The following is a 27950-nucleotide window of genomic DNA, read 5'->3' on the forward strand; positions in this document are numbered from 1 at the left end:
ATCAGTGCTCAGACTGTCTGTAATAGGCTGAGAGAGGCTGGACTGAGAGCTTGTAGGCCTGTTGTAAAGCAGGTCCTTATCAGACATCACCGGCAACAACATCGCCTATGGGCACAAACCCACCTTCGCTGGTCCAGACAGGACTGGCAAAAAGTGCTCTTCACTGACGAGTCACTGTTTTGTCTCACCAGGGGTGAGGGTCGGACTCGCGTTTATCATCGAAGGAATGAGCGTTACACCGAGGCCTGTACTCTGGAGCGGGATCGATTTGGAGGTGGAGGGTCCATCATGGTCTGGGGCGGTGTGTCACAGCATCATCAGACTGAGCTTGTTGTCATTGCAATTTCAACACTGTGCGTTACACGGAAGACATCCTCCTCCCTCATGTGTACCCTTCCTGCAGGCTCATCCTGACATGACCCTCCAGCATGACAATGCCACCAGCCATACTGCTCGTTCTGTGCGTGATTTCCTGCAAGACAGGAATGTCAGTGTTCTGCCATGGCCAGTGAAGAGCCCGGATCTCAATCCCATTGAGCACATCTGGGACCTGTTGGATCGGAGGGTGAGGGCTAGGGCCATTCCCCCCAGAAATGTCTAGGAACTTGCAAGTGCCTTGGTGGAAGAGTGGGGTAACATCTCACAGCAAGAACTGGCAAATCTGGTGCAGTCCATGAGGAGGAGATGCACTTCAGTACTTAATACAGCTGGTGGCCACACCAGATACTGACTGGTACTTTTGATTTTGACCCCCCCCTTTGTTCAGGGACACATTATTCAATTTCTGTTAGTCACGTGTCTGTGAAACTTGTTCAGTTTATGTTTTAGTTGTTGAATCTTTTTATGTTCATACAAATATTTACACGTTAAGTTTGCTGAAAATAAAAGCAGTTGAAAGTGAGAGGACGGTTCTTTTTTGCTGAGTTTATGTATATATGGTGGTATTTTTACCAGCTGAGAACAAATGAAGGGCTAATAAAATGTGTAAAGGAGTCAAAACAGCGCCAGGAATTCCTCTGTTGCGCACACAAATGAAGATATGCTGCAAGGACGGCTGACGGCGGTTCGGACGGCTGACAGCGGTTCCGACGCCTGTACCGAACCGTAATGGGAAACATAGCTCCTATGATGAGAAGAACCAGGTATGCTTGAGGTCATTATTAAAGGCAAATTACTTCCTGTTATTGGTCCGTTTAGACATCTTTGGTCCATGCTGCGTTCATATATCAATCAAACCGCACCAGAGTTTATTTGGAAGCAGACAGAGACCCACTATTCAGGCGGTCTTGGTCCACTTGTTCGGATGGCAGCGTTCACACTTGTTCAAATGAACCGCACTAACAGAGTGATCACACCAGAGTTCGTTTTAATCGAACCAAACCTGCGAAGTGTGAACACACCCTAAAACATCATAGCAACCAGAGTCAGAAAAGCCTGAAGGTATATCCCGAAATTGGTGAATGGGAGTCAATAGGAAAAGGGTTCTTTTTCAAGCCAACCTAATTAGGGCTGTCGATTTAACTCATTAATAGTCCTTTTTCACACTTCCGCGTTTCTCGTTTCCAGGGGTGAAATACTTCTGATATCAATAACGGCCATTGAAATGTGATCTGCTGAAATCAGAGTCTTCATATTTAAAATTAAATTGAGATATAATGAATCCAGCATATTCACGGAGATATTCAAGCTGCTACTAGTCATAGACGACACCAGTTATAAATAACTATAATAATAAGTTAAATAATACAATAAATTCTCATGGTTATTCTCCGTGTCTGTTTGGGTTGCTTCTCTATCTTGATATTTCATCTCATTCATCTGTTCCTGATATCATCATAAAACTAGTAAAATTTAATATTCATTTAGTATTTCACACAACGAAGCCAAACCAACTCTGATATACATCTGTCTTTTACATACCACACGGTTCACATTTTAAAATAAGATTTTTTTTCATAGTAATTTTATTATCCCTATAAATAAAAGATCATGTTCAGAAAAATATCCCGTTTGTGAGACTGTTTGTAGTGTATGTAGCTAATGTTCTTACTCTGTAAATCTGCACTGTAATATCTGATGTAGTGCTTCCTCCACTTTGAACGTTAATATTGTTATAATCAGTATTAAATGCACTGTTTATTGCACAGCTTATTACTCTCTGCTGCTCTGTTACTGGGATGGTAAGGTTAATGCACATTCTGTATATAATATATATAATTTATGAAAATAGTTAAATAAATTTGACTTGGTTTCAGTAATTTGATTATTTATACATTTATACTGTATTTAAAATTTTTTGGGAGTTTAATACGAGGTTCAGTGAGACTGAACAAAAAAATTGTATTTGTATTTTTTCATCTGTGCTGAATTAAAGCTTTTTAAAATGTATTTCTCGTGATACAGATACGCGAGGATTCTCATTTTGAAAACCTTAAATATATAAAAATAATCTCAAGACATGTTTTTCTAATTTTCAAACTACATTTAACGTAGACACAGCGACCTAAAAACAGTATGTTTATGATGCGGGTCATTAAACAATCCCTCATAATTAATGATTGCTGTGAGCTGATATTAGGCTTATGTTCAGTAATATGGAAATAAACAATATATCAGATTCTAAAGCCACTTTTTGTATTTTCTTATTAATGCTTAATGTAATGCATTTTAATTATCTGAATTATTATATTTAGAATATTTACAATAATTGAAATATAACTATTTATAATTAATTAATATTTATATATTGATTAATTTTTTTTTATTTGAGGGGCAGATATTTATATATGACATTAATTCTGTTTATTAATTGGCATACTATGTCATTAATTCGATTAGTAATTTTAATTGATTGACAGCCCTAAATATAATAAAATAGATATTCAGTTTGTCTGGGTTCCAAAAACAAAAGTGTCAATTTAAAATCAACCAAGAATAAAGTTGATTTAAAAAAAAAAAAAAAAAAAAAAGAGACATATTTTAAGTATTTGGATATTATGTATTCGTTAATTATATTTGTATATATTTATTCTAATTTATTGTATTTTTTTTTTTCCGCAAAGTTTAGAAGTCTAAAGGAAATCATATATCCCTATAAATAGTTAAATATGAATAAATAACTTCTTATGTTCTCTGAAGCACACGTACACATTAAAAAGCGTCACAATTAATCGTCATAATCGTGACACCTCCTCGTTAATACATACGGGTGTTTTAAATTAGGAAACATCCCAAATATGCATTGCCGGAATTCTCCAGGACCAGGATTGGGAAACACTGCTCTAAAACAAAAATGTTTTTTGTTTCTCCTCTTTGTCTGACCTTCTCCTAGAAAATCTTCTTGGAGCCCGGAAGCCTCTCCATGGCAACGATTTCCAAGCTCCGGGAAACCTGCCGAGCTCGGATAGTGTCTGAGGAATCCTGATCTGCCTCTTTAAGACTTCAGACATTCCAAACTCTTTGTTTGCACTCGTTTTCCTACTGACTTTAACAATCTATTTTTGACAAGCAGATTTCTGTAGACTTGAAGATAACTTCATAGTGTTTACTGGAAACAAAATCATGTTGATGTATATTTTCTTACTTTTCTAGATCTGCAGATAATCAGATGCTGTATGAAGGTAATGACTGTTAGATCACATACTGACTGAGGAAGTCTTAATGTTTGAGACTCAAACTTTCATTTCGTTTTAGATGACCAACAATACTGTGAAATAAAACCTTGATTTAACACTCACACTGTGACTCAAACACTTATAATTGCCAGTCCATTGCTCAGGTGTTATTAGTGTGTCCTCTAATGTAAGTCTATGGGATTTTGATCATGAGTGTGATCTCTTGTAGCAGTTCACTTATATAAGAAGAGTTTAATGAAACACAAAGATGAGAGAGTAAGTCATTATTTATTAACCCGTCACTCAGATCAAAAATACTGAAGCATTCTTTACAAATATAAAAGCTCACACACTGCAACCGATATCAGCAAGATACAGAAAAACAATATTTACTGTGTTCGACTTTTCTAGAAGGTTTTTCATGTCTCATTTGCTAAATTAATGCCAGTCAAAAGAAAAAGAATGAAATAAGCATTAGGGCTGGGTAAGAATCTTTCTTAAAGAGACAGTACAGTTTTAGCACAAGTTCTAAAACACATTGTAAATAATGCATGTAAACAATAAACATGTAACATTAATTATATATACACTATCGGTCAAAAGTTTTGAAACACTTGACTGAAATGTTTCTCATGATCTTAGAAATCTTTTGATCTGAAGGCGTATGATTAAATGTTTGAAATTAGTTTTGTAGACAAAAATATAATTGTGCCAACATATTAATTTATTTCATTATAAAACTAAAATGTAATAAATAAAAAAAAAACTTCAATACTGTTTAAAAAGCATCCCAGGGTGATACCTCAAGAAGTTGGTTGAGAAAATGTCAGCAAATTCTAGACAAAGAGTGACTACTTTGAAGATGCTCAAATATAACACAGTTTTGATTTATTTTGGATTTTGTTTAGTCACAACATAATTCCCATAGTTCCATTTATGTTATTCCATAGTTTTGATGACTTTACTATTATTCTAAAATATGAACAAAATAAATAAATTGATAAAGAATGAGTAAGTGTTTCAAAACTTTTGACCGGTAGTGTATATGCGCAATATAATATGCAATTTCAAGACAAATTTATTCATGGTTAACATGAAATTTTTACATTTCTAAAAAGTTCAAATGTGACCAAAATGATAAACTAATGATAAAATACCTTTTGTAAATATATATATATATTTTTTTTTTTTTTTCTCCCCAATGTTGAATGCCCAATTCCCAATGCGCTCTAAGTCCTCGTGGTGGCGTAGTGACTCGCCTCAATCCGGGTGGTGGGGGACGAATCTCAGTTGCCTCCGCGTCTGAGACCATCAATCTGCGCATCTTATCACGTGGCTTGTTGAGCATGTTACCGTGGAGATGTAGCACGTGTGGAGGCTTCACGCTATTCTCCGCAGCATCCACGCTCAACTCACCACGCGCCCCATCGAGAGCGAGAACCACATTATAGTGACCATGAGGAGGTTACCCCATGTGACTCAACCCTCCCTAGCAACCGGGCCAATTTGGTTGCTTAGGAGACCTGACTGGAGTCACTCAGCACAAAATGAACATATTCATAATTGACCAAGTAAGAAGGACTACTGTATAATTAACAGCATAAGATCATTTTTTAATAAGTGAGCAAAATGGACATTATAACTGAAATATACCCAAATGAATTGGAATCAGAATTAAAACAAGAGCTTGTGAATCAGAATCATATTGAATTTGGAAATCTGTATCAATACCCAGCCCTAAAGAGCATCTCTCCTATAGTCTGTGTGTGTGTATATATACACAGTACTGTGCAAAAGTTTAAGCGCTTGTGAAAAATGTTGCATAGTGAGGATGTCTTCAAAAATAATGTCATAAATAGTTTTTATCACTTAATGTCACACAAAGTCCAGTAAACATAAAAAAGCTAAATCAATATTCAGTGTGACCACTTTTGACTTTAAAACAGCATCAATTCTCCGAGATACACCTGGACACAGTTCTTCTATTTCGGCTGTCTCAATTGCTTCTGTCTCTTCATGTAATCTCAGACTGACTCGATGTTCAGTGGGGGCTCTGTAGGGGCCATGACACCTGTTGCAGGGCTCCCTGTTCTTCTATTCTATTTGCAAAAGTAATGTTTGTGAGTTTAACATTTGTATTTCCTATTGACACACTAAAGCTGAAGATATAAATAACCATCTTAAGACAAATGCTTTTGTGAAACATCTTATGTGCCTAAGACTTTTGCACAGTACTGTACATGTATATATACATGTTTATATAAACAGATCAACCACAACATTAAAAGCACCTGTCTAATATTGTGTAGTTCCCCCTCATGCCGCCAAATCAGCGCCAACCCACATCTCAGAACAGCATTCAGAGATGATATTCTTCTCACCACAATTGTACAGAGTGGTTATCTGAGTTACTGTAGACTTCATCAGTTCAAACCAGTCTGGTCAGCCAATCGTGTGGCTGCAGTGCATAAAATCATTTTAATATTCACATCAACCATCAGAATGGGGAAAATATTTAATCTCAGTGATTTGGACCAAATGGTATTCTGAAATGCAGGTTGCTCCTGACCCGTATCTGCATGATTTCAAGCACTGCACTGCTGCCACACGATTGGCTGATTAGATAATCACATGGATGATTGTTGGTGCCAGATGGGCTGGTTTGAGTATTTCTGGGATTTTCACACACAACAGTCTCTAGAATTTACTCCGAATGGTGCCAAAAACAAAACTCATCCAGTGAGCGGCAGTTCTGTGGATGGAAACACTTGTTGATGAGAGAGGTCAACAGAGAATGACCAGACTGGTTTGAACTAATAAAGTCTACGGTAACTCAGATAACCACTCTGTACAATTGTGGTGAGAAGAATATCATCTCTGAATGCTGTTCTGAGATGTGGGTTGGCGCTGTTTTGGTGGCACGAGGGGGAACTCACAATATTAGACAGGTGCTTTTAATGTTGTGGCTGATCTGATCGTGTAGTTTACTGTGACCTGGGAAGAAATGTCGACAGATGACACAATCTGGATTACACCCAATTCTACAGATTTTCACTACAGAACAATTCAAACAGCATTTAAATTGTTAATCAGGAATAAATAATATTTGCAATAAACTTCAGGAACCCTGAATGTAGAACTGAAAACTCTACACGTACTTCAATCTCCAGTCAATATTTCAGACACACAATTCCTCAATTCTACTGATTTCAATTCTTCAGACTGAACTCATCCATGTTTATTCTCTCTAAAGTGAGTTTATGGTTATATTTAGAGAATCTTTTATCCTTTTAATAAGCATTTTCTGCTCATTGTTAACAAATGAAACATCATTGTACGTTTTTGTTGTTGTCAGGAAACATCTGATAATTTATGTTTCAAACATGAAGCATCTCTTCAAAGAGTTCTTATCGATGTTTGGTTATGAACATCCCAGCTGTATCCAAATAAACAAAAAACAGTGTTCAGATCTGTTCACACTGGCATCATAAATACACACAAATGAAGCAACACTGAATTTTCTGGACTGTTATGCAGTGTACATTTCTAAAGAATCATATGGCGTGAATCATTTGGATTGAATCAGGTGGAGTGGGTCAGGTGGAGTGAATCATTTAGACTGAATCAGGTGGAGTAAATCATGTGGAGTGAATCTGGTAGAGTGAATCATTTGGATTGAATCAGGTGGAGTGAATCATTTGGATTGAATCAGGTGGAGTGAATCATTTGGATTGAATCAGGTGAAGTGAGTCATGTGGACTGAATCAGGTGGAGTGGGCCATGTGGAGTGAATCAGGCAGAGTGAATCATTTGGATTGAATCAGGTGGAGTGAATCATGTGGAGTGAATCATTAGGCCTGAATCAGGTGAAGTGAGTCATGAGGACTAAATCAGGTGGAGTGGGCCATGTGGAGTGAATCAGGCAGAGTGAATCATTTGGATTGAATCAGGTGGAGTGAATCATGTGGAGTGAATCATTAGGCCTGAATCAGGTGAAGTGAGTCATGTGGACTAAATCAGGTGGAGTGGGCCATGTGGAGTGAATCAGGCAGAGTGAATCATTTGGATTGAATCAGGTGGAGTGAATCATGTGGAGTGAATCATTAGGCCTGAATCAGGTGAAGTGAGTCATGTGGACTAAATCAGCTGGAGTGGGCCATGTGGAGTGAATCAGGCAGAGTGAATCATTTGGATTGAATCAGGTGGAGTGAATCATATGGACTGAATTATTTGGAGTGGGTCAGGTGGAGCGAATCATGGATTGAAAACATGATGAACCTGGGCAAATACACTACAGCTCTCTAGTTCATAGTGAACATGAATTTGAACACTATTAAGGGCCCTGAAGGACTAAACATTACAACACTACTGACTGAATTGTCTGCCACATGATTTCAAGGTTAAGCATTAAAACAGCTGGTATTTATTAACAACATTGATTACTTATAATAATATATAGTCTTTTTCCTCATTAAAAAATGTTTAACATATCAAGAAATGAAAAGTACTTCTAAAGAAAATTGTGTTTAATATGAGATGAATATTTGTGTTTTGATAAAAGTGGTTTCATTCACACAGAGCGAGTGTTGAGCGCAACATAATCAAAATGACTGAGAACACCTTTAAATGCAGAAATACAAACAAAGATTAGAAAAGAACAAAAGCACTATTAAGGGTACACGGTGAAATGGTTTTGAAAATGACTTTAGACTTGACCATATTAAGTGAACTCCACTGAAACAAGTTTGAGATTGGGACAGACTCCTGGACTACTGAACTAGAGAGCTGAGTGACACACAAAAGAGAACGAATATCGACTGATGCATCGGTGACCTCGAGCAAGTAAGAAAAAGTCTGACAATCCTAAACCAGCTCTCACATACACTCACTCGCTCGCTCTGAATCAGCCAATCACACGAGATGCTGTGGATGTTTCAGATGGTCTGGTATCCGGCATGAGTTCTCTTCCTGCCGATCAGATACGCGATGAGAACGATGAGCACCAGACCCGCCAGAGCCGCTCCAACAATGATGGGGATCAACATGTTCTCCTGGTCCACACGGCACTCCTCCGCTGGAGAGAGAGAGAGAGAGAGAGACACTGAATTAGTGAACGTTCAGTAAAAACTTTGAAACTTTTTTTATGCATATTTGTTTTTCAATAATTATGAATCGTTCTAAAATAACTGAATCAGATTGAATCGATTCATGGATGCACAATGCATCGTAATCGTTAGGTAAAGAATCATTATCGAATTGTTGTTAGTGTAAATATATACACCCCAATGGATAAACAATTCAATTTTCACCAATTAAAATGTTAATTCTTGATATCAAACAATGATGTCATCACTCACAGAAATACCCATTCTTAATATCAAAAAATGTAATTCAAATAGTAAATAACATAATTACTGATATCTGTAATTAATTTCTTACTAACTGAAATTCCAATTTCACATATCAGCTGTTCTTCTTACTAGTAAAAATGATCATTTTTTATATGGATAATTACAATGTTACGAGTGAAAATGTCCATTCCTGATATCAACAATTGAATTACAATTAGTTCAAATGCTCATTTCATATCTTTAAATTGGTTTTCACTAATGGCAATGTTCATTTCAGATACTGAAATACCAAATGTAACATTTCAGAGATTACTACCTGTAATTTAACTGTTGGTATCATGAATGGATATTTGCACTAGTAACGTATGTAATGTAATTAATGATATCAAAAATTATCATTTTTACTAGTAAGAAGTACATAATTATAAATGAATTATAAATATCAGTAATTGTGTTTTGAAAAGGAGTGAATAAATGATCATTGTCAAATTCTACTAGTAAAAATTCAGATGTCAAGATTGATGTTTTACTAGTTGAAATTCAATTATTAATAAAATCTTGTATTTCTGCAAGTGGTCATTTTTTATATCAAGAATGACAATTTTTACTAGTGCAAATGTAATTACTGATATCAAAAACAAGCATTTTCACTAGTAGTTATTCCATTTCTGATATGAAGAATTAGCATTTTAACTAGTGAAAATTGCATTGTTGATATCTATAATTGATAACCCTGCACATGATTAAAAGTCAATTCATGTTGCTATATTTTTACTAGTTATAATCACATTCCAGATATCTGAAATGAACATTGCCATTAGTGAAAACCAATTTAAAGATATGAAATGAGCATTTGAACTAGCTATAATACCATTTTTAATATCAGGAATGGACATTTTCACTTAAATATTGAATATTATGTATAAGCAATTCAATTGTCACTAGTAAAAACATGAATTCTTGATATCAACAATAGAACTGCAACTAGTAAAACTAAATATTCTTGATACTGTAAGTGCATATTCACTCCTGTTCAAAACACCATTACTGATATCTATAATCATTTCTGACCAGCTGTTCTTCTTACTAGTAAAAATATCATTTTTGATATCAATAATTACATTGTTACTAGTGCACATGTCCATTTCTTATATCAACAATTTAATAACAACTAGTAAAAATGCTCATTTTTGAATTAGAATTTTTAAATTGAGAGTAATTAAAGATATCTTTAAATGATTTTTAGTAGTAAAAATAACATTCCAGATATGTGAAATAAGCACTGCCATTAGTGAAAACCAATTCACAGATATCAAAAGTGAGCATTTTTACTAGAAACAACACAGCCAATATGTGAAATTGGAATTTCAACAAGTCACAAATTAATTATAAATATCAGTAATTGTGTTTTTTACTAGATTAATTAAATGTTTTATATCAAGAATGTGTATTTTTGCAAGCAATGTTGTCATTTTTTTATTAGTGCAAAGGTAATAATAAAAAAAATAGCATTCTAACAAGTGAAAATTGAATTGTAAATATCTCAAATCCTTTGACCGTTCCACCGTGTCTTGCTGGGTTTTTTTCGGCGTCTCTTATTTTTTAGATGCCGTGTCAACTTAAAATGAACATTGCCTGTAAAAACACATCTAGACACTAGAAGTAGACAGATATATCGGTTTTACCGATTAATCGGTGCCGATAGTTGCTTTTTGGAACTATCATTTGTCAGCAAAAATCTATGCCGATAGTTTCCGATTAAGTGTTTTACTGAAAATTAAGTGTTTTAAGTGTTTTAAATTGAAATGAGGGCTTGCAAAATAAAATACTATATAGAAACATCCCTCATCAGCACATACATTGTGTCTCCAACTTCATATTGTGAATAATAATAATATATAGGCTTTAAAAAGCTTAAAGCTTTAAATATAGAGCATTGTAACGGAGCCAAGTCTCCATCATTTCAAAATAAGAGTCCCTGGTGTGTTTCAGGCTTGTTTAGTGTTTAAAGTCCCATGTTATGCACCCAATCTTTTTTTCTGATTATTATTGGGATTTTGCTTGAAAAATAAACTACATCTGGGATTTTATTCATTTTGGACTTTGACCTCTATGTCTGTGCCAACTAAGAACATTTTGTAACATTTTATGAATCGATTTTAAAAACTATCGGCCGATTAAGCAGTTATCAGCCTTTTTCACCCCTAAAGTTATCGGTATTGGCAAAATCCACTATTGGTCAACCTCTACTAGAGACACCAGTGTTCAGCTGCGTCTTGCTTTTCTTGCCTTCTTCTTCAATCCTGTGTCTTTAAGTGACGACAATGCTGGATGCATGAAACAGTTCAGTTCAGTAAAACCCTCTGTGTTTTTTGGTTTGTTTTTGTCCCACCAAGAGTGCTGCATTTTTAAGATAGTGTTTCAAGTTAAAAATAGTTTAAAAGGTTTGACTCAAAAACACTTGCAGGGAGTTACATTCTATTGCACTGTGTCTTATGTAAACGCCCCCTAAGAAATGCGTCCGATTGGCTCAGATGAACCAAAACCACCCTAATTATACTTCATTACAACTGACTATTAAATACTGAAAATGTGTAGTTTTGCACATCAGTAAATGGGATCACCTGAGACATATGTAAACAGGACATGCAACAGCATGGTCATACCTGCAGCAAAGTGGTTTCCAGTGACATTAAAGGGCTGTAGCTGGAGTCTGAATGTGTTGATGGAGAATGTGGACATCACAGTGAGTGTCTGCTTAGAACTGCACATGTACGAGCGGCCCACACTGCCCTGAAAATACTCCAGAGAACTGTTCGCTGTGGAGAATGGAGCTGGACACACACATACAGTATTAGTGTCAATCCAAGGTCTACCTCATCTCATGGGTGCAATGACTCCATCTAACACTTTATAATTTAACCCTTTAAGCTCTGCTGTTGGGCCCGTGAGAAAAGAAATATATTGTCAAAATATTAATAACTACAGTCTTGACCAGCACAAAATAGGTATCGTTTGAAAGTTTAGAAGCTCTACTTTACAATGCATGTAGACATTATGACCAAAACTGAACAAGTGCTTTGAAATCTGCAGACAAATCAGAAGTGTTCCCTTTTGATAATTTATTAAAATTAAATTTGCACTGTACATATTATTGTAATCTGTAAAAACATCAAACTCATCAAATAGTCATGTGTCATATGTTGTTGGAAAGCTCTTAAAGAGTAGAATACAACCAGCCTATTTGTTTTACTCACAGACAAAAATGTAGCGAGTAATAGCTAAGTATATGTATATACTCAATGATGACTCAAATGACACAGAATGAAACTCATTCTGTGAAATCTCATTACTAAAATCATGTCTGCACGCTATGCAAACCTTTAGTTATTGTTGTGTTTGTATGTGTAATTAGTTCTTATGTACAATTGTTATGTTTTATTTGTTTGGAGAGGCTTTTGGACACTATGATAAATTATTTTTGCAATGCTATAACTTTTGATTGCTTTCTCAGATACAGTTGACATGATTGAAAACAATAACAACAACAAAAAATGCAGTTTTACTGAGCCTCCTTATTTACACCCAGAGATATATAATGTCAAATCAGAAAAATAAAATATATTTTTGGCTCAGTCGTTTTTATTTTTTTTCAGCAGTTTCTTAGGCTGAATCTCTGAATGTATCATAATCTATATCATTAAAAAATTTAAAACATTTTCTTTATGGGAGTCTGGGTATCTCAGTGAGTATTGACGCTGACTATCACACCTGGAGTCGCGAGTTCGAATCCAGGGTGTGCTGAGTGACTCCAGCCAGGTCTCCTAAGCAATCAAATTGGCCCGGTTGCTAGGCAAGGTAGAGTCACATGGAGTAACCTCCTCATGGTCACTATAATGTGGTTCTCGCTCTCGGTGGGGTGCGTGGTGAGTTGTGCATGGATGCCACGGAGAATAGCGTGAAGCTTCCACACGCGCTACGTCTCTGCGGTAACGTGCTCAACAAGTCACGTGATAAGATGCGTGGCTTGACGGTCTCAGACGCGGAGGCAACTGAGATTCGTCCTCCGCCACCCGGATTGAGGCGATTCACTACGCCACCACGAGGACTTAAAGCGCATTAGGAATTGAGCATTTCAAATTGGGGAGAAAAGGGGAGGGGAAAAATAAATAAAAGTTTTCTTTACAATGATACCAAAAACTTGTCCCTCCTTGTTTGTTTTTGTTGTTTTTTTTGTCAAGTTATAAGCCTTTAATTTTGGGTATGCCACTGAAACAGGAAATCTTTAAAAACACCAAGTGTTAATCAAATACAATGAATTGATATCATGTTCTGTGCTGGATGTATTCTGTATTATATACATGTTTAATATGAAACTGTGATGTGCTTGAGACGCTGTTGTTACCTGTCATGTCAGGCCAGTCAGCAGACACGTTCACAGCGCTCAGATGAAACTTCTGTGTGGTGGAGTTCTGCAGACACACAACATATCACATTAATGAGAGAGAGAAGAGATGTTAAAGAACATACTGACAGACAGAGAGAGATAGAGACAGACCATTGTGAAAGTGAAGCTGAGGTTGGTCTGATCTTCTGTCAGAGTCAGTGTAGCGACTGTGACCCCACATGACCCCGACACTGTTGCTCTGTTGGGCTGCAGATTCATCACTTCACTGACGGTCTGTGAGGAGAAACAATCAAACATTAACAAACAGAAATATTATATACACATAAACAGACTGGTAGAGTTTGAACATTCACGTTCAGTTTTCCAAAGGCCATAACTGTAGACGGTTGCTGATGGTCTCATGAAAGTACCATGTTTTGAGTTCATTTTTCAACTTTTAAAGGAATAGTTAATTCAAAAAATAATCATTCTCTCACTGTTTATTCACTTTTATGCCGTCTTCTGCGGAGCACAAACAAAGATATACTGATATTCTGACCTCATAGATCCATCAAAATATCTCCGTTTGTTTTATGCAGAACAAAGACGGCATAAAGGCGAGTAAACAATGAGAATGTGTGAACTATTCCTTTAAGTTTTTAATTTATATTGAATTATTTTTTTTTGTAACTGTTTACTTAACACTTGACTTCATTGATTTGAATACTGCGTGCCATAGTTTTCATTTAATAATCATATCAATATTTACTGTGTTTACTAGCAGTTTTTGCTGTCGTATTTTTTTTTTGTTGTATTGAGATTCATGAAATTTCACTGTAAAAGTACCTTACAATGCCAGTCATTTGGAGTGTGTGTGAGTGTCATCACCTTATTTTGTGATTTTGAAAAGTGTGTGATGTTCAGCTGTAGTCCCATTGTGGCGAGCAGACACGCGGTTTCGTTGTTGTTGGTGACGTTGTAGCTGCCGCGCTCTGGGTCGCTCGTTGGAACAGGGGCAGGGGTTGTTCTGGGTGTTTGTGTCGGGGCAACAGTTGTAGCCTTCTGATCGGCACTGCAAACGCTTTCTAGAAAACACACACACACATTACATCACGATTAAACTTCAACATGAGCAGTTAGAGACCAAACACGGAATAATAAGTCACAAGTCTCCTTTCAAACACATTTACAGACACTCTGATCCAGAGCACATCAGTGTTTTAAAAGGGCTGTTCACAATAAACACGTTTTTGTGTTTGTCTGTGTATTCCTATTTCAACACGCACTAGACAGACATCATTGCGCTGCATCTCACTTTTTCTTTCAGCGTCTCACACAGGGGCACCACATTTTTTTAGACACTTTGTCAAGTTATAAGAACTTAAGCTGTTAAAAATGCTGCGTTCTGTTTTATAAGTCTTGTTTTCTACAGAATACAAAATAGAACACACACACACACACACACATACACATACACAAGTGCTGAATGTGACATATTCAATAAAAAAGCCATATTTATATAATCTTTAAAAACACCATTAAATCAAAATGAGACTTTTGCCGGGGGCCTGGGTATCTCAGTGAGTATTGATGCTGACTATCACACCTGAAGTCACAAGTTCGAATCCAGGGTGTGCTGAGTGACTCCAGCCAGGTCTTCTAAGCAACCAAATTGGCCCGGTTGCTAGGGAGGGTAGAGTCACATGGGGTAACCTCCTCGTGGTCGTAATTAGTGGTTCTTGCTCTCAATGGGGGCGTGTGGAAAGTTGTGTGTTTTTGGCCAATTTGGTTGCTTAGGAGACCTGACTGGAGTCACTCAGCACGCCCTGGATTCAAACTCGCGACTCCAGGGGTGATAGTCAGCGTCAATACTCGCTGAGTTACCCAGGCCCCCTACCATTGCATTCTTAAACAAACTTTTATTCAGTACAAAAGCACTCTTGCTTGTGATTTATTGCTTAATTTTTATTATTACAATCACTATTCATTAATTGTTATTTATTATTTATTATTATTATTTCTACAGTGAGGATAACATTTTACTATACAGTTATAATATATTTCTGTTGCAATTTCTTTAATTTCAAGTGTTTCCCTGATAGAACACGTACATTATCTAGATGTAGTTTTCAGGTTGTTTGCTCATCTGCAATACCTCTACAAGACGTTTCCTCTCGGATGTCAATAAGACATTCAGCAGATGTCTTTGAGATGTTTATAATTCAGAATGTTTGTAAATCTGATTTTAAAGATGTTTAGCAGATGTTAATTAGATTGTGATGCTTTCCAGATGAAAAGATCTAAAACAGACATCTCAGAGACATACGTGTGCTATCTGGGTTCACTTTTATTATGAATCGTGCTTTTATTTTGACGTGTATTTTGATGGAAGTTTAACTTCTCCTGAAAACAGTTCGCTACATGGCCCAGTGTGATCGTTAAAGCGCAAATGCTGTGATTTAATTATATAAATTATATAAAAATAACGCTTCAGAGTGGTTTAGTGCTCTGCTCTGTCATCTCATACAACGCAAATGATTCTCAGTTTCCAGTGTATGAGCGGTCTGCTTCACACATTCATTTAAAGCTCATGCAGCTCATACAGACTAAGATTGCAGCATTTCACAGTTTAATAATCACACTAGGACATATCACGATTTTAATTTGATTAGTTGTGCATTTCAGTATAAAAGGAGTAACAGAGCACTCGTGTGAGCATTTGAAAGCAGTCGTGTGTCAGTAAGACAGTGTGCGGGTAACGGATTGAGTCGGTGCTCGGTACTACTGGTACAGTAGAATCACTGGTATCGTTACATCTTTTTTATTTTAGAACCGACTTGGTACTGAAGTACCGGTAATTTTGACAACACATGTCCATGTTTTCACTAAACCTGCAGTAACCATGTCACAATTTTTTGTAGTAAGAACCATGGTTTTAACCCTTTAAGCTCTGCGGGAGAAAAAAATAATCATCAAAATATTAATAACTACAGTCTTGACCAACACAAAATAGGTATCGTTTGAAAGTTTAGAAGTTCTACTTTCCAATGCATGTAGACATTATGACCAAAACTGAACAAGTGCTTTGAAATTTGCAGACAAATCAGAAGGGTTCTGTTTTGATAATTGTAATAATTTTGCACTGTACATATTATTGCAATCAGTAAAAACATCAAACTGATCAAATAGTCATGTGTCATATGTTGTTTGAAAGTTCTCAAAGAGTAGAATACAACCAGCCTATTTGTTTTACTCACAGACAAAAATATAGTGAGTAATAGCTAAGTATATGTCTTTGACAATTATGTTAGTGTTGCTTATATGCTGCATTTTCACTTATAACTTCATGAAAAATAAACGGAACGGAACATAACAGATACCATTACTTAGATGAGGTGATTATCTTTCAAACGAGTCCACACACAAGGTAATCAGATGTATAGATCATTAGATAATCCACATGAAGCACAATGTTACATATGGCCACCAGGAGATGGCGCCAAATACATGACACAGACTCAATGATGACTCAAATGACACAGAATGAAACTCATTCTGTGAAATCTCATTACTAAAATCATGTCTGCATGCTATACAAACCTTTAGTCATTGTTGTGTTTGCATGTGTAATTAGTTCTTATGTACAATTATTATGTTTTATTTATTTGAAGAGGCTTTTGGACACTGATAAATTATATTTGTAATGCTATAACTTTTGATTGCTTTGTTGAATCAACACAAAACTACTCAATTATGGGTGACATGATTGAGAATAAAACGAAAGCATGTTTTTGGAGCCACCTTATATGCAAGTTTTTTTCAGCAGTTTCTTAGGCTGAGAGTCTCAGAATTGATCAAAAATGTAAAAAAATTTCTTTAAATAATACCAAACAATTGCCCTCTTTAGTTTTTTAGTTTTATTTGTCGAGTTATAAGCGTTTAATTTTGGATATGCCACTGAAACAGGAAATCTTTAAAAACACCCTAAGAGTGTAAAGGGTTAAATACCATAGTTCAAGTGTGGTTACATAAGTAAAACATGGTTAATTTTTGTAAGGAATGGATAAATGTATAACAAGGGAATGTAAAAATAATGTTCAAGCTCTTTGATTTGTCCTGCCCAACTTCTGTTTCACATTGTACCGTCTGTGCTGAGGTTTGCTCCAGGCATATACGCCTCTATCCGAACATCAGAGAAGGTGACGGTGACGTCCGCTCCGCCCAGACTGACTGCTGCAGCACTCAGACATCTGTAGGTCGAGTTCAACCTCGCTGACATGCCAGGCACGTTCGTCATCACTGAAACAAGTCCTGTGAACAACACAAACACATGTGATTAACTGCTATGTTTACACATGCTATCCGCCTCGGGTGAACTGATCACAAACATTCAGGCTGTTAAATGCTAGTCCACTTGTGATCAGATTTTGTTTGTGTCTCACCTGTTCTGGTGGATTGTGGGAAGGTGCTGCTGTCACTCAGGTTGTACTGTACACTCAGATTGGCTACTGTATACAGTCTATTATCACTGGAGAACTCCAGAGACAGTGTGTGACCGTCACCGAACGACACTGCCAGCTCTGGAGGAACGCCGCTGCCGCCGCAGGTACTTCCTGTGCCCACCACTGCTGATGCGGGCAACACAAACACAGCGCTGTTCTACAGCAATACACAACAGCACATCAGACAACTGGACAGGTCATATTTCACTCCAACAGCAAAAGAAAATATAAAGTCTATTTTATGAACCATTGAGGTGCACCGTGACATTATTTTCAACTGTTAAAGTGATGAACAATCTAATGTTTCATTAATGGTTTAATTTAATTCATCAACATAATAATGACAGATCTGAGTGAATATGTTGTTAATGGTCAGTGTGTGTGTGTTGTACCGTTCCATTGGTGGTGTTGTAGGTGATGGTGAAGTTGGCATTGAATTCTGCTATAATGCAGGTGGAGTTTCCTTCCTTCACCTCGAATGTCACAGCATGAGCTACGACCAAACAAACTGAAACACAATCAGACACAAACTCATTATATAATCACCATCATGGGCCACTAATGTGTTAAGATATAATTGTATCACTTATATGACCTCTCTTATTCCAGTTAGCCATAAAGCCTTTCAAAGAGAATCCAGACAACACAAAGAACATTTACTGGTTCATGATAGTGACAGTGATGTTGTTCTGCAGCATGTCCAACAGATGGTGCTCATGTCACACATCACACAACTGAAAACCTCTTGACGGAGGCATATATTGTAAATATATATATATATACATCAGGGCTCAACGACCACTTGATGGCACAGTCACTTGCCCAGTTGGACCAGTGGTGCCTTGTCACTAAAACTTACACTGAACGTGTTTTTGTGGCTTGTAAATATAAACATTTGGTTTCCTTTTATAAATTCAATGTTGTTGCAAGTTTTGCTGATGTTTAAAGGTCACCAAGGGCAAGTTATCTAGTTGGCAAACACAGATGAGGTGGGGATGGCCTGTAGGCTTGGGTTTTCACGTATCGATTATCGGAAGATTTTCCCGATGATTAGCAATATATCGGATTTTTTTCAGAAGTGTGAGCGACAGGGTTAATTAATAAGTGTCTGGCAGATGACATGGCACATTATAAAATTCAAAACAATTATTTTCTATGAAGGAATGTACGCAAACACTGCGAACGCGCCGTCTCTGGAGGCTGTTAAAAATTCTGCAGCACCACTACATTATTATCATCATATCATAGACCCTACACAACATATTTTCAGTTACAAGTATGCCTTTTTGTGGTTTGACAGCTTAAATGAAAGATCTATTCAATACTGCATACAGGGAAATTGCATAATAAACATTTCCATTTCTAATCGTCCAGTTTGCGCAGTTACACCAATTTCATACACTAACCTGCAAACTCATCATCATCACTTTGTTCGTTCTTGATGTATGAAAACCTTTGCGACTTTGGACTGGCATCAGCTTGTAATATGCGTGATCTGTCCCTTGTCCATGTCTCAACCGGCTTCAGTAAATGTAATGTCGCCCCCTTGTGGTCTCCCAAAGCTATTACGTCAGACTACATTGCAGTGAATTGAAAGCACACAAATTAGGCTTCTAATTTAAATGTCGGCTGATGTTAATATATCGATGTCTCAAGAATGTATCGATAAATTAACATGCAGATCAATAATCGATATTTTATGACAACCCTAATGACCTGGGATAATTCTGAACGCATCACTTAGAATGGGTTGAAAAATACAAACCAATATGTAATGTTTGCATTGTGTCATCATTTTGTACCATAAATGTGTTTTTGAATTTATAATTGTCATGGATAGACATTATAGCTGTATTTGAAGTTATATTTGCTAATTTAAACTTATTTTTTTTTTGTAAAGAAAAATATAAATATAAAAAATCCTAGCACATAAAACTCTGTTGCTAAAAATAAAATGTTTTGTTGTTGTTGTTGTTGTTTTTCCACTGAAAATGTAAAAAATCTAAACCAGCAGAAATATTCCTTACTTGTGAGGCCTGTATGTGTGTGTGTAAACAGTAAGGAATATGTAAGGGATAAACCAGGGCTAGGGGTGCGTTACATGATTTTAATGCACGACGTGGAGGCGAAGAACCACACATTGATTTTTGAAAAGCAAATTTGAACTGTAAGAATATCTTTATCTACCGGTTGTTAGATCAAGAGTTCTGCCCGTTCTAAATGAGACACAAAGATACAGTAGTGCGATAAAATGACATTTACTGGAATGAATTAAATAAAAATCTGTATGAATAATTGGAAGTTTTTTGGAGACCACACACTGTAAAAACTCAATCCAGAAATAATAATATAGTAAATATTCTACAAATAATGTAGAAGGGTTGGCACTCCTAAGAACATGTAAAAATTACAAAGAATATAAATTTAATATTACATTAATGAGGAAAATCCGGCATTGTGAATGTGACCGTTGTAAAAGTGGCACTTACTGTTCATGATGAGGGGAAAAACATCCAAAACACTTTGAAACCTGCAGGCTTTTACCTCTGAGACATCAATATGATATCCCTTAATATTACACAACTGATTGAATTATGAATGAAATCACGAATAATAAACAGCAAAAAAACGCATCGCATTGACCGCTTCAGTCAGTGATGTGTGATCAAGCGGCGCCCTCTAGCGGTTGTGTGAGGCACATGCTGAACAGCACAACAATATTAGATAATGTTTATTATATTACAATTCAAATCGTCTTACAGGTTAGCGAAAGATGCCTTTCATTGGTCTTGGTTTCCTTCTCTCCCTCTCCGTGCAAAACAACCAAATGTCAAACCAAAACTTTCCTGTCAAGTCTTATCGGTATGTAAGAGGAAAGTTCAGGTGTATTTCTAATTATCTCCAGGTCAGACTCAGTAATACGGGGCTCATGATCACTGCTGTCTCTTCTGTTTTTTTCCAGTAGCGCTTCATAGTTGATTTAAAGATGCTATTTCATGACTTATGATATTGTGTTTTGTGATGTGATGGATAATCTCGTCTCTGAGACTCATCAGACTTACTACACAATATTTACATACAGAGGTAGTTTCATTACTGAGGACAGCATTATACAGAACGGTGATTAAAACTGACTGGAACTACTTGTGCATTAAACTGTTTTAACGCACAAATTCCAGCTAATCAGAACTGAGTATACGATCAGACCATGGTATAAATATATATATTTAATTATATATTTGTATATATTTATTTAAGCAGTAAGGAATGTGAGACCGTGCTATATTGTGAATATTGTCACAGCTAAAGGCCGCTGTTAGGCATGCGTCGTTGCGAGTCGTGACTTATTCACAATACTGGACAGCCTCGAGTGCCTTATTGCTTTTATTAAATCATCGTTAGATTAATTGAATATCAAAATCACAAGCTGAATAATCAGTTAAGAGCTAATGATTAATCATTGCAATAATCGCTGAATAGTCAAATAATCTTTCTAATTATATATTTGTATATATTTAAGCAGTAAGGAATAAGAGACTGTGCTATATTGTGAATATTGTCACGGCTAAAGACCATTGTTAGGCATGTGTCATTGTGAGTCATTCACAATATTGGACAGCCTTGAGTGCCTTATTGCTTTTATTAAACGGTTACCTTGTTATAAAAATATTAAGGACACAGAAGTTTATTAATAAATTATTTTAATATAAAAAATAAAGTTATGTCATCCTTCCGCTAGAAGAGATAGTCCCTGACAGTAAACAGTGAACAGAATGTTGCTAGGCAACAAGAATATCTGTCAGGTGCTGCGGAGTGATACAAATAGAAGTTCTGTGAAGAGGTCAGAACTGTGATTTATCATGAATAAAACACGGCTGTTAACCAATCAGCATCCAGGACCAGAACTATTGGTTTTATAAGAATGTATTAATATATATATATATATATATATATATATATATATATATATATATATATATATATATATACAGTATATGTTTTTTTCCTGCCCTGCCAACATTTTCACTGGCCCCACCAAATATATAATTGTATTTATTTTTATACATGTTTTATTTTTAGCAATATTTAAATTTTCTTAGCAATAAACTAGTTTTGGTGGAAACAATGACATCCAATCCAAAACATTACTGATTTTGACATTACTTTTTCTCTATAAATCTCCACTTTCACTTTCACATTCTTCTTTTGTTTTTGGCAATTCACATTCTTCGTGCATATCGCCACCTATTGGTAAGGGAGGAGAATCTATAGTTAAAAAAAAAAGGACTTAAAGATTGATCTGTTTCTCACCCACACCTATCATATCACTTCAGAAGACATGGATTAAACCACTGGAGTCTTATGGATTACTTTTATGCTGACTTTATGTGCTTTTTCGAGCTTCAAAGCTCTGGTCACCATTCACTTGCATACACTGGCAAACATAGCTCAGGGGTAGTTTATGTCATGTTTTCTGCTATATTTTGCTCAACTGTGTAAATGTTATGAAAACTGAAGTAAAACTCTTGTGAAATCAAATCACAGCATGACCGAAAGAGTTTGTGAAATGATGACCACACACTAACAGCATTAACATGGTCTATTCATGTGATAAATTACCAAACAAACAGCTAAAAACAGTCCTGCAGATCATTTAGAGTTCCAGTCAGAATGAGTCTTACATCAGCTGAATAATAACAATTACAATCACTGTGTGGATCTGCTGACTCTGTCCAATCACATCTGAATACACATCATCACTATATACTGTCTAATATTACTACATTATATTTCACACGTGACATGAAACACACACAACTGCACTTCACACTTCTGCCATCATTTACTCACCCTCATGTTGTTCTAAACCTGTACGACTTTCATGATGTTTAGCAGAATGTTCAGGCTGCTTTCAAGCTCCATAAAGGGAGAAATACGCACCATAAAAGCATCATTAAAGTAGTCCACAGGGCTGTCACCATTATGAAATTTGGCTGATGATTAATTGTCAAACAAACAGTTGCGATTATGATGATTAATGCATGCTTCATACACCGTAAGAAGTCATTCATTCATTTTTAACTTGGAATCCTACAATAAAATAAGGATGTACATCTTATTTTAGATGAACATGCGTTACATCTTTAATGCGGTTATATTTAATGCGTTACATCTTTAATGCCGTTATATTTCATGCGTTACACCTTTAATGCCGTTATATTTAATGCGGTTATATTTAATGCGGTTACATCTTTAATGCGGTTATATTTAATGCGTTATATCTTTAATGTGGTTATATTTAATGCGTTACATCTTTAATGCGGTTATATTTAATGCGCTACATCTTTAATGCGGTTATATTTAATGCGCTACATCTTTAATGCGCTACATCTTTAATGCGGTTATATTTCATGCGTTACACCTTTAATGCCGTTATATTTAATGCGGTTATATTTAATGCGGTTACATCTTTAATGCGGTTATATTTAATGCGTTATATCTTTAATGTGGTTATATTTAATGCGTTACATCTTTAATGCGGTTATATTTAATGCGCTACATCTTTAATGCGGTTATATTTAATGTGCTACATCTTTAATGCGGTTATATTTAATGCGTTACATCTTTAATGCGGTTATATTTAATGCGTTACATCTTTAATGCGGTTATATTTAATGCGTTACATCTTTAATGCGGTTATATTTAATGCGCTACATCTTTAATGCGGTTATATTTAATGCGGCTACATCTTTAATGCGGTTATATCTTTAATGCGGTTATATTTAATGCGCTACATCTTTAATGCGGTTATATTTAATGCGGTTATATCTTTAATGCGGTTATCTTTAATGCGCTACATCTTTAATGCGGTTATATTTAATGCGGTTATATTTAATGCGCTACATCTTTAATGCAGTTATATTTAATGCGTTACATCTTTAATGCGTTACATCTTTAATGCGGTTATATTTAATGCGTTACATCTTTAATGCGGTTATATTTAATGCGTTACATCTTTAATGCGGTTATATTTAATGCGTTACATCTTTAATGCGGTTATATTTAATGCGTTACATCTTTAATGCGCTTATATTTAATGCATTACATCTTTAATGCGGTTATATTTAATGCGTTACATCTTTAATGCGGTTATATTTAATGCGTTATAGCTTTATTAAAGTTCAAATTATACACAGATCATGTAAATAACTTCAAACTCTGAAACGGTCATTTCTCTGTGTGGTCAGCGTCTCTTCTATGAGTTGTGTGAATGTCCCGATCTAAGGGGGAGAGATTGAAACTGCACCGGCTGATGCACACTCTTGTCACGGGACGCTCATCCCTCGAGCGCACATGCTTAATGCAGCTAGATTATAACGTGATGACTCGTGACTTATTGAATCATAATATATATGTGTCACTGTGCATTTCTTATCGTGAAGAACATTGTCAATACGCAGCTTTATTAATAAGAGAGAGTTTGTGTTTTTGTGAGTTAAAGATGGATTGAAGTGAACAGAAAGGTGAGAGAGGGTAGTCTTCACCCCATTATACACGGCAACAAAATACGTTTTTGATTTGTTTTTGTTTTGGCTTGTTTTCCAATATAAATATCTAAAACTCCTTTAAAACAACATGCATTTTCTTTAGCAGCTATACTGCAGAAGAAAAAATTGTTATCTGAGAATACTGAATATAATATAAAAAAATATCTAAAAATCCTTTAAAAAAAAAAAGATGCATTCACCTGAGAAGCAGCATATAAGATTGTGATGAGGAGGAGGGCAGGGCGGGGCCATGACTACGCACGCCCGGCCCACAATCGGGCTAATCAGCCGAGGAGAAGGATAAATGCAGCAGGATGCGTCAGTTTGGCAGAGAGAGCCACACGCAGCAGCGTGTTTGCATTTATGTTTTGTGTCTTTTTAAGTTTAAATTAAAATATTACTTTGACTGTTCAGCCAGTTCCCACCTACTCCTTGCCCTTTCTTAACCTTGTTACAAAGAGACTTGCTTTTAGAGAACAGATCATGAATATAAGTATATTTTGTCTTTACTGAACTAGCAGAAGTATGAACAAGTGAAAAATACACTTATATACAAAATACATACTCTTAAAGCAAGTCTAAATATCTTATATGTTGCTTCTCATGTAAATATATCTTGTTTTAAGGATTTTTTTTTATCATTTTAAATGGAAAATTTAACCATTAAAAGACAAAAACACTTGAAACAATAAGATTTTTTGCAGTGATTTTCTTAAAGGCTTTTACATGGTGTTTGAACATAAATGTGAGTCAGCAGTGTGTGTACACAACCACCCTACACTGTTAAAAATCCACCCACTCCTCTTTCTTAAATTTCTATTAATCAAAAACAGTGTCTCAAAATGATCGGTTTTCGTATCCGCTCTAAAGTGACGTCATTTTAGCGCAGGCCCCGCCCACGACTGGTGACGGACTCCACCCTATTATCATAGATCCTCCCCTGAGTGATCGACACACAGTCCGCCGTTTTTTTCCGCGCTGGAGCAGCTACGGTGAGAAGAATAATGTCTCAGCTTCATAAATGTCATACGTGTTCTGTTCTTGGCTGTAAAAGTGAACATAAGAGTCTTCATGTACTCCCGCCATCAGAGCCACTGAAGACGCAGTGGACAAGTTTTGTTTTTGAAGAAAATGTGCCCCAAAACATACCAAAATTTGAGTATGTTTATGCAAATCATTTTACACCGGACTGCTTTGTGAATGAGGGTATAAAGCAGGATTTTCTAAAAATTTGATTCTCAAGCATTGATCAGTACCAACTGTTCGTGTTCCAGTTTTATATCCTGAAAATGTAAGTATCGCACTTTATATTTTGTGAACATTTGCGAATCGCATGATGCAAGACAACCCCCTAAAATGTCATGTCTCGTTATAGCGCATAGCTAACGTCATTACAGTATATTTTTGTGTTGCTCATCCATCGTTGCTAAATGGCTGAAAAACACTCCGGTATTTACGGTATCAGTCATATTGGTTCTGATTTGTTGTTGCTATAGTATCCGAAGCATGAGCTATAAAGGCACAGCCCTGTTCCGGAAAGGGGGCGGGGAGCAGCAGCTCATTTGTATTTAAAGAGACACACACGAAAACAGCGTGTTTTTGATTCCACCCAAAAAGAGGCATTTACAACATGGTATAATAAATGATCTGTGGGGTATTTTGAGCTGAAACTTCACAGACACATTCTGGGGACACCTGACTATTACATCTTGTAAAAAGGGGCATAATAGGTCTCCTTTAAGTGAATTAAACTTAATAAAAAGTATTTTTTTCCTTTATTCAGTGAATGTCATGTAGAGGCATTTTAAAAAAATATTTTGTCCTCTTCATTGTTAGTAAGCACGTTTAATACAACCTTTTAAGTCGTGGCACAAGATGAATAATCAGTTAATAGCTAACGATTAATCATTGCAATAATCGCCCGAATAGTCGAATAATCGTTCTAATCATCGTTAGATTAATCGATTATCAAAACCACAAGCTGAATAATCGGTTAAGAGCTAATGATTAATCTTTGCAATAATTGCAGAACAGTCGAATAATTGTTCTAATAATCATTAGCTTCATTGGTTATCAAAATCACAAGATGAATGATCGGTTAAGAGCTAATGGTTAATCGTTGCAATAATCGCAGGTAGTCTAATAATTGTTCTAATAATCATTAGATTAGTCGATTATCAAAACCACAAGCTGAATAATCATTTTAAGAGCTAATGACTAATCGTTTCAATAATCGTTGAATAGTCAAATAATCGTTCTAAAAATCATTAGATTAGTCAATTATCAAATCACAAACTGAATAATCGTTGCAATAATCACCAAACAGTCAAATAATCGTTCTAATAATCATTAGATTAATCGATTATCAAAACCACAAGCTGAATAATCGGTTAAGAGCTAATGGTTAATCGTTGCAATCACCCGAATAGTCAAATAATCGTTCTAATAATCATTAGATTAATCGATTATTAAAGGCACAAGCTGAATAATCGGTTTAGAGCTAATGATTAATCATTGCAATAATCTGCGAATAGTCGAAATCGTTCTAATAATCATTAGATTAGTCAATTATCAAAATAATCATTAGCTGCAGCCCTAAATAGTAATATATTTCTGTCCTAAATTCTTCACTTTCACACATTATTTTAAGGCTCTCAGATTAAACCCACCAGCCCTTATTTCTCATGAAAGAAAACCTTTGAGGTTCTGTTTCTTCATTCTATCATCTCCACAGAAATAGAATTGGGCGTCTTGAGTATTTGAGATCAAATAATCACATTCAGATGATTATTTATTAATCGTGACAGGTCTAGTTGTCCATATGAGTTGTGCACTGGGTCTGTTCCTCACATAAAGCTGTTGTATGACTTCATGGTGTTTTTTGTCCTTTTTGAAGCTTGAGAACCTCTAGTCACTGTCTGTTTTCATTGTATGGAAAAGAGCAGCATGAGCATTCTATTAAACATCTTCTTTTGTGTTCCACAGAAGAGTAAATGATGACAGAATTAAACGTTATGTCAACTATTCCATTTATTAAACGCTTGTCTATTGTTCTGTCACGTGATGACACTATGTAAATGAGGAGCAATTAATATTCTATAAATAATCATGAAAGTCAAGATGAAGCTTTGAGCGCGTTCAGAGACATTAATGACGCAGCTCAGTTAATACAAAAAAAGCATTTAAAGACGATAGAAGAACCAAATTAAACAAACACGCAGTAAATAATGGAGTTTTAACAGCACTGAAAACTCAAGAAACAAACTAATATTAAACGTAGAGTCCGTTTAAATCATTGACATTCATCAGTCCGTAGAGATTAATATTCATGTTTGTTTTATTTCAGTTATAAAGACTCACCGAGACTGAAGCAGACACCTGCAGTGAATGAAGACTGTGTGACGAACATCTCCTCAGTGTGTGTCGATCGCCGTCAATAAAGCACTAAATATGATACGGTAATAATAAAATATAAGGGTATAAAGTGAGTTTACCGCTGCTGTGTATGTCTGTTCAGGAAGAATGTTCCAGTCATGTGAGTGTTGGGG

General features: G+C 35.8%; 2 protein-coding genes across 4 annotated transcripts in view; one reads left to right on the plus strand and one right to left on the minus strand.

Annotated features, from left to right (window-relative positions):
* grtp1a (growth hormone regulated TBC protein 1a) overlaps positions 1–6438 on the plus strand; it is a 28430-nt gene extending 21992 nt beyond the window's left edge. Inside the window, exon 8 of the mRNA XM_051702099.1 lies at positions 3332–6438. Coding sequence (XP_051558059.1) covers positions 3332–3424 — 93 coding nt within the window. The 3' untranslated portion in view covers positions 3425–6438. The remainder of the gene's footprint in view (positions 1–3331) is intronic.
* Positions 6439–6517: 79 nt separating this feature from the next.
* Positions 6518–27941, minus strand: lamp1a (lysosomal associated membrane protein 1a). Of its 3 annotated transcripts, XM_051702089.1 has the most exons (10): positions 27763–27941; positions 18247–18362; positions 17795–18011; positions 17496–17663; positions 14241–14437; positions 13524–13646; positions 13371–13437; positions 11632–11799; positions 8504–8688; positions 6518–7050 (listed from the first exon to the last, which is right to left on the minus strand). In XM_051702089.1, exons 1-9 carry the CDS (start codon positions 27809–27811, stop codon positions 8549–8551), a joined length of 1245 nt encoding a protein of 414 aa, XP_051558049.1. In that variant the 5' UTR covers positions 27812–27941; the 3' UTR covers positions 6518–7050; positions 8504–8548. The 3 variants fall into 3 exon arrangements, with proteins under 3 accessions (XP_051558049.1, XP_051558048.1, XP_051558050.1); XM_051702088.1 differs by lacking the exon at positions 6518–7050 and having other exon boundaries at positions 8300–8688; XM_051702090.1 differs by lacking the exon at positions 6518–7050 and having other exon boundaries at positions 8300–8688; positions 17795–18006; positions 27763–27910.
* Positions 27942–27950: the final 9 nt, after the last annotated feature.

Source organism: Myxocyprinus asiaticus, chromosome 7 (assembly GCF_019703515.2).
Source record: "Myxocyprinus asiaticus isolate MX2 ecotype Aquarium Trade chromosome 7, UBuf_Myxa_2, whole genome shotgun sequence".
NCBI lineage: Eukaryota > Metazoa > Chordata > Actinopteri > Cypriniformes > Catostomidae > Myxocyprinus > Myxocyprinus asiaticus.

What these genes read in the sequence shown, in the direction of transcription:
- lamp1a (XM_051702089.1), bottom strand. Translation starts at nt 27,811, where the DNA reads ATGTTCGTCACACAGTCTTCATTCACTGCAGGTGTCTGCTTCAGTCTC. An exon ending in TTTCAAAATCACAAAATAAG is followed by an intron (nt 13,647 to 14,240) that starts GTGATGACACTC and finishes TTCTCCTCACAG; the next exon opens with ACCGTCAGTGAAGTGATGAA. An exon ending in TGACTGGCCTGACATGACAG is followed by an intron (nt 11,800 to 13,370) that starts GTAACAACAGCG and finishes GTGTGTGTCCAG; the next exon opens with CTCCATTCTCCACAGCGAAC.